General features: G+C 34.6%; 2 protein-coding genes across 3 annotated transcripts; both read left to right on the top strand.

Moving 5' to 3' along the window:
• The first annotated feature begins 1712 nt into the window (after positions 1 to 1712).
• otud3 (OTU deubiquitinase 3) lies at positions 1713 to 11757 on the top strand. Of its 2 annotated transcripts, none has more exons than XM_067445615.1 (8): positions 1713 to 1836; positions 7647 to 7913; positions 8004 to 8152; positions 9751 to 9863; positions 9945 to 10067; positions 10653 to 10770; positions 10851 to 11035; positions 11132 to 11757. In XM_067445615.1, exons 2-8 carry the CDS (start codon positions 7708 to 7710, stop codon positions 11294 to 11296), a joined length of 1059 nt encoding a protein of 352 aa, XP_067301716.1. In that variant the 5' UTR covers positions 1713 to 1836; positions 7647 to 7707; the 3' UTR covers positions 11297 to 11757. The 2 variants fall into 2 exon arrangements, with proteins under 2 accessions (XP_067301716.1, XP_067301715.1); XM_067445614.1 differs by lacking the exon at positions 1713 to 1836 and adding an exon at positions 6267 to 6386.
• On the top strand, positions 3323 to 5363 carry g0s2 (G0/G1 switch 2). Its single transcript, XM_067445616.1, has 2 exons — positions 3323 to 3605; positions 4737 to 5363. The coding sequence occupies exon 2, from the start codon at positions 4753 to 4755 to the stop codon at positions 5086 to 5088; it is 336 nt and encodes a 111-aa protein (XP_067301717.1). The 5' UTR covers positions 3323 to 3605; positions 4737 to 4752; the 3' UTR covers positions 5089 to 5363.
• Positions 11758 to 12167: the final 410 nt, after the last annotated feature.

The raw sequence follows: 12167 nt of genomic DNA, 5'->3' as shown, positions 1-12167 counted from the left end.
TCCCTTTCTGGACATGGACAGTATAGTGTGCATACACTTGGATACGCTGTCGGACTGAATATAAAATATCTTAAACTGTGTTCTGAAGATGAACGGAGGTCTTACGGGTGTGGAACGACATTAGGGTGAGTCATTAATGACATTTTTTTTTTTTGGTGAACTAACCCTTTAAGAATCAAGGGGATCTAAACTTTTGAACGGGGTAATTTTTTATAAATTCAGCAATATGTGAACAACTTTTATGTAAATCATAATATTCAGGAGAGTTACAAATAAAAAATAACATTAAAATAACAAATAACAAAAAGCATTTTGTATAATTCCTCGTATTGTTATATATATATATATATATATATATCAATTTCCTAAATTTCAAGGTCACTGCTTAGTCCTTTTTGAAATTATCCTGACGGGAGCAGAAGGGCAGTTTTTTATGCATATTTCACAAGTTAAATATATTCTCAAGTACAGTATATACAACTTAAATAAGACAATTGAAAAATAACGCTGGTCAGAATTAGAGAACACTGCGAGCATCGCCCAATCAGCCCGCAATTTTTATGCAAGACAATGCCTCCTATCACACTGCAAACGGATAAAGCAGTTCCTTGAACGTGACAACATTGAAATAATGAAATGGCCAGCCCAGAGTCTGATCTAAACCCTGTTGAAAATGTATGTAAAATCATTGGCGATAAAGTTATGGCTAAGAAACCCACTACCCACTCCTGTGGCCGCAGATGTGCTGAGCTCATTCAAAGCAAAGGCCTCTATACCTACTACTATTTTTTGACTGCTGTAAGCATCACATTTTAGTTGTAAGGTTTTTTTGTGCTGCATTGGTTATTGTTCTCTAATTTTGATCACTGTGTTTTTGACAAAATAAAGGTTTTTGTTGAAGTACCTTGGTATTTTGTAAAACATGCTAGCAGAACAATGGTATACCCACAGCTAATCTTCCTTCAGACTTCAAGCAATGAATATCAACAATATTTCTGAAAAAAATCTAACGTTTCTAAATTGTTCTCTGATTTTGATCTCCACTGTGTGTGTGTGTGTATATATATATATATATATATATATATATATATATATATATATATATATATATATATATATATATATATATATATATATATATATATATATTATTTTATTTTTATTTTTTTTCATTCTTTTTTTTTCCTTTTTTTTTCTATGTTGACATTAAGTAGCATATTAACAATGTTCAATGTTACTGCTGTTATAACAGTAGCAGAAATAAAAGCAGCAGCAGCAGAAATAACAAGGCCGGATTTGAAGGCTGCATATATCTTCGAGGTGGCCTCAGTTAAGAAAATAAACTATTCGATTGCAAAATAACAAAGTAATTACAGTATTTTACACCTCACACGGAATATCAGTCATATTTATTATGGTTACTTTAGTTATGGTTAAATAAGACATCCTTGATGACGTATGCATCATATATAACCTCCAGAGACACAGCTAAATTGTCATATCTATTACCATGCCAAACTCTGCAGGAGTTGTCAGGACAGAAACGAGTTTCCTCCTGTGTACAGTGTCACGTCTGCCGCTCCAGCACGAGCTGTGTGTGTTGAACGTGGTTTCCCAACACTGTCTGTGCATCTAGGGAAGAGAGCATGACACACATCCGAGCCAAACAGGTCAAGAGTTTCTGATGCGGCAGCATGTCTACAGTGAGTCCATTACCCAACATTCATCTGCCTTCTCACCTCATGCAAGCAGGCTCCCGAGAGACAGCACTGATGATTCTTACTCCATTTTAAGGATGTGCTCGGGTTGGGAATGGGATGTTACTGAAAGTGAAAGGTCAGCATGTTTGCTGTTTACAAACGCCATCTTAATGCAAAATCATTGACTTGTGCAATGTTTATAACCTGTTATTGAAGAAGATGAAATATATGAAGATGAGTATGATGAAAGATCAGCAGCGTAGCATAAATGATTATTGCCATAAATAGCATATTGTGTTTTGATTTTGCTTTTGAACTATGGATACATTTGGATACTATGGCACAAAAAGCTCATAACTGCTTAAAAACATTTAAGCAATTCCCCTTTAAACTTCATTATACAGTATTATACCATTGCAAAGCCTTAATGTTAATTTTTTAAAAATACAGAGAATATAGAAATAAAAAGATTAAAACAAATTAAAATATATGTATATAAATATAATTTTATGTAAATTTATTATTATGGTATTTTTAAAACATTTAAAAAAAATTATTTGAAATAAATTTTTGTTTACTTGTGAAGCATTTAAGAACCACTGCTTTAGTTTACAATAAACTCACTTTATATTATTAGCACTTTGAGATTCATCGGAATGAAAAGTGCATTATATATAAAATCTATTATTATTATTATTATTATTATTATTATTATTATTATTATTATTATTATTATTATTATTATTGGTTCTCTATTCATCTGTTAATGTAAGAGCATGAACAGAAGGCAGTGGAGGAAAGGTCATTACAGCTACAGCAATGATGTGGCGTCTCTTATCCTAATCTAATTTCCTGTCTAAAAACTACAGTAGGAATTTGCCTTACCATTAATTTTCTGACACCTCATGTATTTTAATATAAATTATCTTTACAGCCAATTTTGATCAATTTAATGCATGCTTGCTGAATGAAAGTATTAATTTAAAAATACTTTTTTTTAAAATCTTACCCTAATCTTCTGAATAATTCAATACAAATCACGATACGGTGCGATATTATTGCGATACTGCCAGACATATGGTAAAAGGTTAGCAAAATGTACTGTTGATTCAAATGCTAAATTTGGTATTACATTAGGTGTGGAAATGATTAGGCTCGGACCTGATGCTGGTAACCGGACAAAAAGACATTTGGCATTATCAGCACGCGCGAAAATTCCCCTATTGCATTATTATACCTATATATATAATATAGTAGTTTAATGTAGTACTGACACTAAAACATACATAAAATAATACATATTGTCACTATCACACGATACATGTTGCAATTTTGTATTACGATATATTGTGACACCCCAGTTCCCCCCAAAAATGTTGATCAGCAAAAACTATTTACAACAATGATAATAGTTAAAAATCTTTCATGGGCAGCATATTAACGATTTCTGAAGGATCATGTGACACTGAAGACTAGAGTAATGATGTTGGAATTTTCTTTTAAATTAATATTTCTTAATATTACTGTTTTAACTGTATTTTGTGTGAATCTGTGTAGATTTAGTATTAACTATCACAGCTTGATCATCAAGTCCTCTGTACTAGTAAATCCCTCTTCAAAAAACACACACTCCTCACGTACACTGCGTTTTGATGGCGTTTTCACGTGGACGCTCGCCTCCACTGTCTGTGTGGACCTTGGCTGACCCGGAGTCACTCATCGCTCACATGAAGCAACTTTGACAAAAGTTGAGTCTCCTTTTCCAGCCTCATGAATATTCATGTCGTGTGAGCGTCACCCTTTGACCACTGGCCTTAAATAGGCAGAGCATCGGCATCTGAGGCACACACTGAGACTCTGAGGATAAAGAGTTATCACCTGAGCGTGTTCTTCTACATTTTGCAAGTGAGTATTTGTTTTTATTTATTTTTTAAGCTTGTACTTTATAAGTTGAGAATCTGTAGATCTAATAGGACATTTAATTTCCTTTTATAGTAAAATCGGCCTAGTGTTGTACAGTTGTCAGTAGTGAAAAAGAGCAAGCTCACATTTGATGGTTTTTCATTTATGTTTATGATGCCTTGAACCTTCTTTATTTTGATATTTATAAATCAGTAAATCTACTTGTGATGAATTTTCATTTTATAATATTGCTTAGTCTTTATCATTTGTTTTAAGGTGGTTTCGTAAAAAAATATTGTTGGTTTAACTTAAAAAGTAATTATACTTAATTTTGAGTTTGTTGAAATATTATTTTTGAGTTAATACATAGAAGAAGATTGATTTACTAAATAGAAACTCAAAATATTATGTTATCTGAACCACATTCATTATTTAAGTTGATTCAACAAAAGTGTTTTTTTACAGTGCAGTAGCTTACATAAATAAAGGAAACATTATTTCAATAATTTGGTATATTCTTTTTCTGTTAATTAAATACAATTATTACTGTAAATTTATATTCAATATGCAAAACTTAAATGTTGCTTTCGGGCCTAAAAATAAACGTTGCTTCCCTTGAGGTTTACTTTCTTAAAGGGACAGTTCACCCCAAAAAATAAAATTCTGTCATCCTTTACACACCCCCAAGATATTCCAAACCGGTATGAATTTCTCCTGTTCTTTTGTTCCACAAAGGAAGATATTTTGAAAAATGTTGGAAAACAGGACATCATTGACATCTATTGGGGGAAATACTATGGAAGGGGGTTATTATGGAATAATCATATCAATGGGGTCCATCACCTGTTTGGTTACCAACATTCTTCAAAATATCATCTTTTGTGTTCAGAAGAAACTCATACAGGTTTGGAACAACATGAGGATCAGAATTTTCAATCTTTAATGCATATTTCTGAGCTTATTAAGCACAATTTGAAAACGTATTAAAGTTTAACATCCTGAGATTTTTTGCAAACGGCATGCAATGTTGATTTTTAAGATAAGAATTCATACCGGCAGTTTTGTTAATGTAATTCTGTTCATTTTGTCATATTTTCATATAATGACCTTTGATGCTCTTGTTTCCTTTCACAGACGTAACACAACTGAAATGGACATGCATGAGATCATCCCTTTTGCTAAGGAGATGCTGAGGTCCGGTCCCTCCAAGGGCTGCCTGAAGGTTTACCTAGTGGGCGGCACGTTCGCCATCCTGGGAATGGTGAGCGGCGTGGTGCAGGTTGCCGCTTCCCTCTTCCCTGACCATGAAGAGCCTGATTTTGAGATGCTTAAAGTGCAGGAGCTCATAACAGAAAAAGAGCAGGTCCAAGAGCCACAAACCATCATCCCTGAAGATGAGGAAATGGATGCCGCGATGGAGGCCAAGGCTAAGGAACAGCCATCGACCAGACAGAGGCGGATGAGTTTCAGAGCTCATGCTTCATAATGCTCGTAACCCTGCTACATGGCGAAAGTTGAGCCAAAAATTCTGCTTGTGCACTGAGCCGTCCTGAGGAACCGTATGGACCCAGTTATTGTACTGAGCGCTGCAGAGCAGCACGGAGAGGGATATGATTTGATAGTTTATGACTGTTACGTATGTATGTCTAGATGGTGTAATGATTTTTTTATTAGATGATAACTATTTATAAAGGATGTATAAAAGTCATGTGAAGAGTGTGCTATCTTTTACTGCCATAAAATAAATTCATATTTGCTCAATCTCTGCATCACTCTGTTGTACTGTAAGATGATATTTTGATGCATTTTGTTGTTAATGTCATATCATTGGCCCTATCATACACCAAGCCGGTGCATTGCGACGCCAGGCGCGACTCAAATGTTTTTGCTAGTTTCATCCTAACCCAGTTATCCTTTTCACATCCTGTGCCACGTTGTTTAAATAGCAAATGCACTCTCAACTCAGCCATTGACCAAAAAAAACCTGGTTTAAAGTCAATAGTGCAGTATTTTTTGTGTTGTTTAGAGGGCGTGTTAGTAATCCTATAGGCGGGTGCACAACGTGTGTACACTCTGGCTATTACACACACAGGGAACACACGCAGCAGCACACAAACTGATATTTTTGATATTAAAAATAAAAAGATTCCTCTCTGGAGAAGCAGTTGAATGGGAGATGAGACTCTGATTGATTGATTGCACATCAAGCCCAAAACACACCCATGACTCATTAAGAGACTAGGTACAACCCTTTTGGACCATGCCTCTACAGCACCGACCATTTTTTAAAGTCGTTAAACTATAGTAACCTATAGCAAAAATGTATTTGTACACTCCTTATAGCATGCGCTCAGATTGTTAAAATGGGGCCCTAGGAGTCTTTTCTCAATTGTGCTTTTGTGGAATTAATTAATTAATTAATTATTACATATGTTTGCATATGTCTAAGAAGGAAAATCTCATTAAGGAATATTTCCCGTTATAGCTAGCTAAACTATGATTCTGGATCCAAGAACTCTTTTTTTCACACAAAAAATATACTCAAAAACACCATCAAAAATATTAACCATATTTACTAAATGTATTTGTAAATTTTAAGATAAATAATCTAATTTAAAACGTGTATTTTTAATGACTTGCCGCGGCTTTATTTTGAAAGCGAAGCCGGAACCGGAACTGAGGCCCGTTTCCTTCAGGAAGTAAACAAACCCAGGACTCAGAGTGAGATTTACCAGAGTTAGTAGTCAATTTGTCGTGCTGTGATCGTGCCTGTCAGCAAATAATGTAAGTACAGTTGAAAGACGCTTTTACTGTCTTTTCTCTTCAACAAACATCCTTATTCTGTCGTTTAAACACTGCCAAATCTGAGAGAAACGGGTTATTACGCGACATTTTTGACACATAGCGCTGCTGTTCTCTTATCGGTCTCGCTCTGATATTTTCAGTACATGACTCTGAACTTGTTTTTGTTGGATTAATTATATAATTTTAAGTAATTCGCATACACAGACAGCAAACAAACATGTCACATCTGCAAACATGATTAGTTGCGTTTGCTACTCTGTTTAGGAGAGTAAAACCATTAGCACAACACAACACATATCCACTGTTAATGACATTAACTTACCGTGAGAAAAAAGAATATTCCATCATATCTATCTATCTATCTATCTATCTATCTATCTATCTATCTATCTATCTATCTGTCTGTCTGTCTGTCTGTCTGTCTTTTTTTAAATGTTGGATTTAAAAAAATGAATCAAATAAGCAAATTACTATTACTTAGTTACTGTGTAAAGTTGCCAGGACTGTCATTAAAAAGTAAAGGATGAGATATTAATTTACAGTGATTTTACAGTATATTGTTCACAATCATTCATTGTGATTTTACAGTCCTTCCAGGTCTTATGATGTTCTGACAGAAACCATGTTTACCATGGTCAATTTTTGTTAGGGTGAACAACTTATGCTTACTGTTATGTATTAGTATTTAATCTGTACTGGTGTATTATTAGAAAAGAATGAAAAAATGAAATATAGCCTCAAACAAACAAAATGTAATGGTAATAATATAATATTAATAATATTTGTTATATACTTAATGTTATCTATTGGCACCGCTCACAGAAAAAAAAAGAGTTTTTAAAACGGTTTGAATGTTATCCTATATTCATTTATTATTAATTTACAATGATATCTGAAGAAATAATAATAATGCTAAATTTACCATGGTACATTTTTGTAATGGTGAATAACAGTAGACATTAAGCATAATGTTAATTACCAGTTTTAAATCTGTACTCATTTGTTATCAGTAAACAGCAATAATATTACAATATTAATATGTTATAATATTATGATTTTTATTATTATATATTTAAATTAGTGTTGATCGATTCATTGCTTCTAATATAAAAGGTGTGTGTGTCACACATATTTATATTATGCATTTACAAACATGTATGTTAGATGTGATTAATCCATTTGACAACACTTGTCATGCTGAATTTGTGATGTTGTGAATTTTATAATGTATCTTTTTAGGTCTTGCATGTGTGACAGATAAACGGCTGCATCAATACTGAGTGTAATACGGCGCTTCATCATGTCAAGGAAACAGTCAGGGAAGCCCATAAAGGGAAACAGGAAGTATGAATTAGAGAGGAAGAGAGACGAGCGGGCGGCCCGTCGGGCTTTGGCCAAAGACAAAAAGAACAGGCCTCCAGGAGGGGAAGATGCAGAGGAGTTCGTCAGCTTTTCCAACCAGCTTCAGGCTCTGGGTCTCAAACTCCGAGAGGTGCCTGGAGACGGGTATGTGAGGGCTTCTGTCACAGGAGGATTTTGATGACCATGTACGGCTCTTTAAGCAGTCAAGCTTCTGTTTCTCATGTTGTCCCACAGTAACTGTTTGTTCCGAGCTCTTGGAGATCAGCTGGAGGGACATTCGCGGGGTCACCTGCATCTGCGGCAGGAGACGGTACAGTACATGACGACCCACAGGCAGGACTTTGAGCCCTTCCTTGAAGATGAAGTGCCGTTCGCACAGCATTGTAAGAGAAGTCTCTAAAGTGTGTGTGTTGCCATAAATCCTCTTCTGGTCAAAATAAACTAGTCTAAAATAAAATGAAACTTCTGCTTAAAATCAGATTGAGTTGCAACTCACATAAACCTTATAAATGACTTCATGTCATTTCTAATTTTGAGTTTAAGTTGAAAATAAATATAACTTATAAAAATACAAACTTAAGGCCCATTCAGGCTAGAAGGGCTAACTATATTAGTGTCAACGCACAATATCGTGGGTTATTTTAAGCGAACAATGTAGTTTTGTCGTCTGCGGCTTTAAATGTTTAAGCTCTTCATAAATCAGGATGGATTCTGTCTGGCAATGTTCATCACCTGGATAAACAAATCATTCTGAAAGGGATTCCAATGATGTAGTTCTGATATCGTTCCGTTATCATTATAGTTGTGATGCTATTCTTTTAAATTTAGAACTAATTAAATCAAATAAGTCTGACAAAATGAAATGGTTAAATTAATAAAATTAAACTAAAATGGAAAATATCAAAATAAAATCTCAAGAAATATTAATAAACACTACCCTAACCCAAATTTTTTAATTTGTATTAATTACTTGTATTAATTAAGATATTTTTAATGAAATTTTAGAGATTTCTCTCACTCCATAGACAGCAATGTAATTACCACTTTCAAGGTGCAGAAAGAAGTAAAGACATCGTTAAAATAGGCCATGTGGTTCAGCCTTTTATGAATACTTTTTGTGCACAAAAATAACGACTGGTGGAGGGCTGCAGTGATGGTTGACTTTCTACAACTTTCGCCCATCTCCCGAAAGCATCTCTGGAGCTCAGCCACAGTGATCTTTGGGTTCTTCTTTACCTCTCTCGCCAAGGTTCTTCTCCTACCATTGCTCAGTTTGTCCGGACGGCCAGCTCTAAGAAGGGTTCTGGTCGTCCCCACTATGCTCTTAGGAACCTTAAGCACAGCAGAAATGTTTTTGTAACCGTGGCCAAATCTGTGCCTTACCAAAATTCTGTCTCTGAGCTCTTCAGGCAGTTCCTTTGACTTCATGATTCTCATTTGTTCTGACATCCACTGTGAGCTGTAAGGTCTTATATAGACAGGTGTGTGGCTTTCCTAATCAAGTCATCAGTATAATCAAACACAGCTGGACTCAAATGAAGGTGTAGAACCATCTCGAGGATGATCAGAAGAAATGGACAGCACCTGAGTTAAATATATGAGTGTCACAGCAAAGGGTCTGAATACTTAGGACCATGTGATATTTCCGTTTTTATTTTTTAACAAATCTGCAAAAATGTCAACAATTCTGTGTTTTTCTGTCAATGCTGTGTGTGTACATTAAAGAGGGGAAAAAATGAATTAATACTAATGATTTTAGCAAATGCCTGCAATATAATAGAGTGGAAAATGTAAGGGGGTCTGAATACTTTCCGTACCCACTGTATATGTATGTATGTATGTATAATATAAATACATTATATATATATATATATATATATATATATATATATATATATATATATATATATATATATATATATATATATATATATATATATATAATAGATCTCCTTTTTTTCTAATTTGTTTTCTTTTTCAGTGTCGAACCTCTCACAGCAGGGCATGTTTGCCGGGAATGACGCCATCGTGGCCTTCGCTCGCAGCCAACAGTTGAAAGTTGTTATTCATCAGCTGAACGCTCCATTGTGGGAGGTGATGGAGCATTAATGTATTTTATTAATGTCATTCTAAAGTGTGTTTTTTAAAAAAAATTTTTTTTTTTTTTTCATTTAGATCAATGGTACAGATAAGCCGTCATGCCGCGAGCTACACATCGCATATCGCTATGGAGACCATTATGACAGTGTCCGAAAGATCGGAGACAACTCTGAGAGTCCGGCACATCTACGTATAGAGGTCTGTCAACTAAACAAACATCAGACACATACATGAACCAAAGATGGACATTTTCCATCAAGGACATGAGTGTTGTTGTGGTTACCTTTCAAAAGTGTGAGGTCAGGATTGTTTTGGAGCAAAATGTATTTTCTTCAGCAAGGACACACTTACTTGATCAAAGTGACAGTAAAGACATTTATAATGTTAAAAATAAATCCTTTTATTTTGAACTTTCCCTTCATCAAAGAATCCTGAAAAAAAAGATCACGGTTTCCACAAAAATATACAGTTTTCATCAATGATAATAATCAGAAATGTTCCTGAGCAGCAAATCATCATATCAGAATGATTTCTGAAGGATCATGTGACACTGAAGACTGGAGTAATGATGCTGAAAACTCAGCTTTGATCACAGGAATAAATTACATTTTAACATATATGAAAATAAAAAAGTTGTTATTTTAATTTGTATAAATATGTATTATGTATTTTTTGATCAAATAATTACAGCCTTGTTTAGCAAAGTCATACCAACCCCAACTAACTTTTGTTATGATCGGCTAAGATCTTGTCATGTGACTTTCTCATCTTTTCTTTCGATAGAGTCTGAATAATTCCAGACGCTTTGGAGACGGTCAGAAGGAGAAGTCGAGAGGTGCCTCTCCCTCGCGCGCTCTCTCTGAAGATGAAGAGCTGATCTTGAGCGTTCTCTGTGCCGACAGTCAGTCCGTTTTTAAATCAATGTTTGAATCCTTTTTTCTTTACCCTTAACATGCTCTCATCACTATTTTGTGTCTGCAGGTCAATCAGACAATCTATGCCAATCAAATGCCACATCACAGACGTGCCACAGTGAATGGCTGGATTCTGAACTGAACAACCAATCATCACAGAGAGATTCAGCTTCAGGGACGCATCAAGGAATGCAGGCTGAATGTAATGAAATCATATCGCCAACAGAGGGCAGCATCTCACATAAACCCAAGGTAAATGAGACTGTTTTGAATGATAACATTTGTAATAGTTGAGATTCTCTGATAAAAATAATAAAGCATTATTGCAATTTTTGTTTTGTTTTCTAGCTCTCTAATAAACAAAGGAAAGAGCAACAACGTCTAGAAAAGAAGAAACGTCAAGAGGATAGACATAGACAGAAGGTTTTACAGGACAGAGGGTCACATGACCAGAATCAGAACAGACCTGAAGCCGTCACTCTTGTGCCAGCGCTCAACACCCTGAGCATCTAGAGCAAATATTGCTCAGTTTTGGGTGGTCCGTGCACTGTGTAATGATCAAGGCACTTTAATAGTTTAAATGTACAGAAACCGTGTGGTATGAATGAGCGTGCGTTTCTTTAGCATGAGGATGTTGAGATTGTTGGCGGCTGCGGTTTTGTACCGAACTTAGATTAACCTTCATTAATGTCAGTTGACCCATCGGAGCTCAGCCAAAGAACATTTGGAAAGGGAAGCAAAACATCAAGAGGAGAGATAGTATAAGATTAATGATGGGGTATTTAAACCTGTTGGGGTATTTGATTCATTTGTTTAAAAAACTTTCGGTTCTGCCCCTACTTTCAATTTTTGAATGCTACTTAATATTAGAGCATTCAACTAATCATGGTTTTAAATCTAGCGTTTCATTTTCAGACTGTTGGGCAACTTCATATTCTGCAGTGAAATCCTATAAATAAATGTTTCAAATGGGATTTAATGTGTGTAGTATTAAATATTGTTCACTGAAGGGGGAATCTCAGGATCTCGTGTTTATTTCACCTCAAAATCAAAATGATATTTTGCTTAAAGAAAAATATACTCTATCACCATTCAGAATTTTTGCATTTAATTACAAGGCCTTAATCATTCCTGTAAAGCAAAATTATTAATCTAATTAATGAGGGGGGCATTAATTTGGGTGGAAAATGTGCTTAATTGTCATGTAAATATTAACAAAGCGGGGGAAAAAATTATAATGAGCTTAATTTGCTTTATGTGGAACATTTTTTATTATTATTTTGGTGTGAAAATGTCATTTAAAGGTGCTCTATAAATATTATTTATATAATACATATATATGCACATATACATATTTTTCTTATTAAATTTATTTCTTACATTT

Source organism: Pseudorasbora parva, chromosome 6, assembly GCF_024679245.1.
Source record: "Pseudorasbora parva isolate DD20220531a chromosome 6, ASM2467924v1, whole genome shotgun sequence".
Lineage (NCBI taxonomy): Eukaryota > Metazoa > Chordata > Actinopteri > Cypriniformes > Gobionidae > Pseudorasbora > Pseudorasbora parva.
Note: the sequence above shows the minus strand (reverse complement) of the source record. Positions and strands in the feature narration are given on the sequence as shown.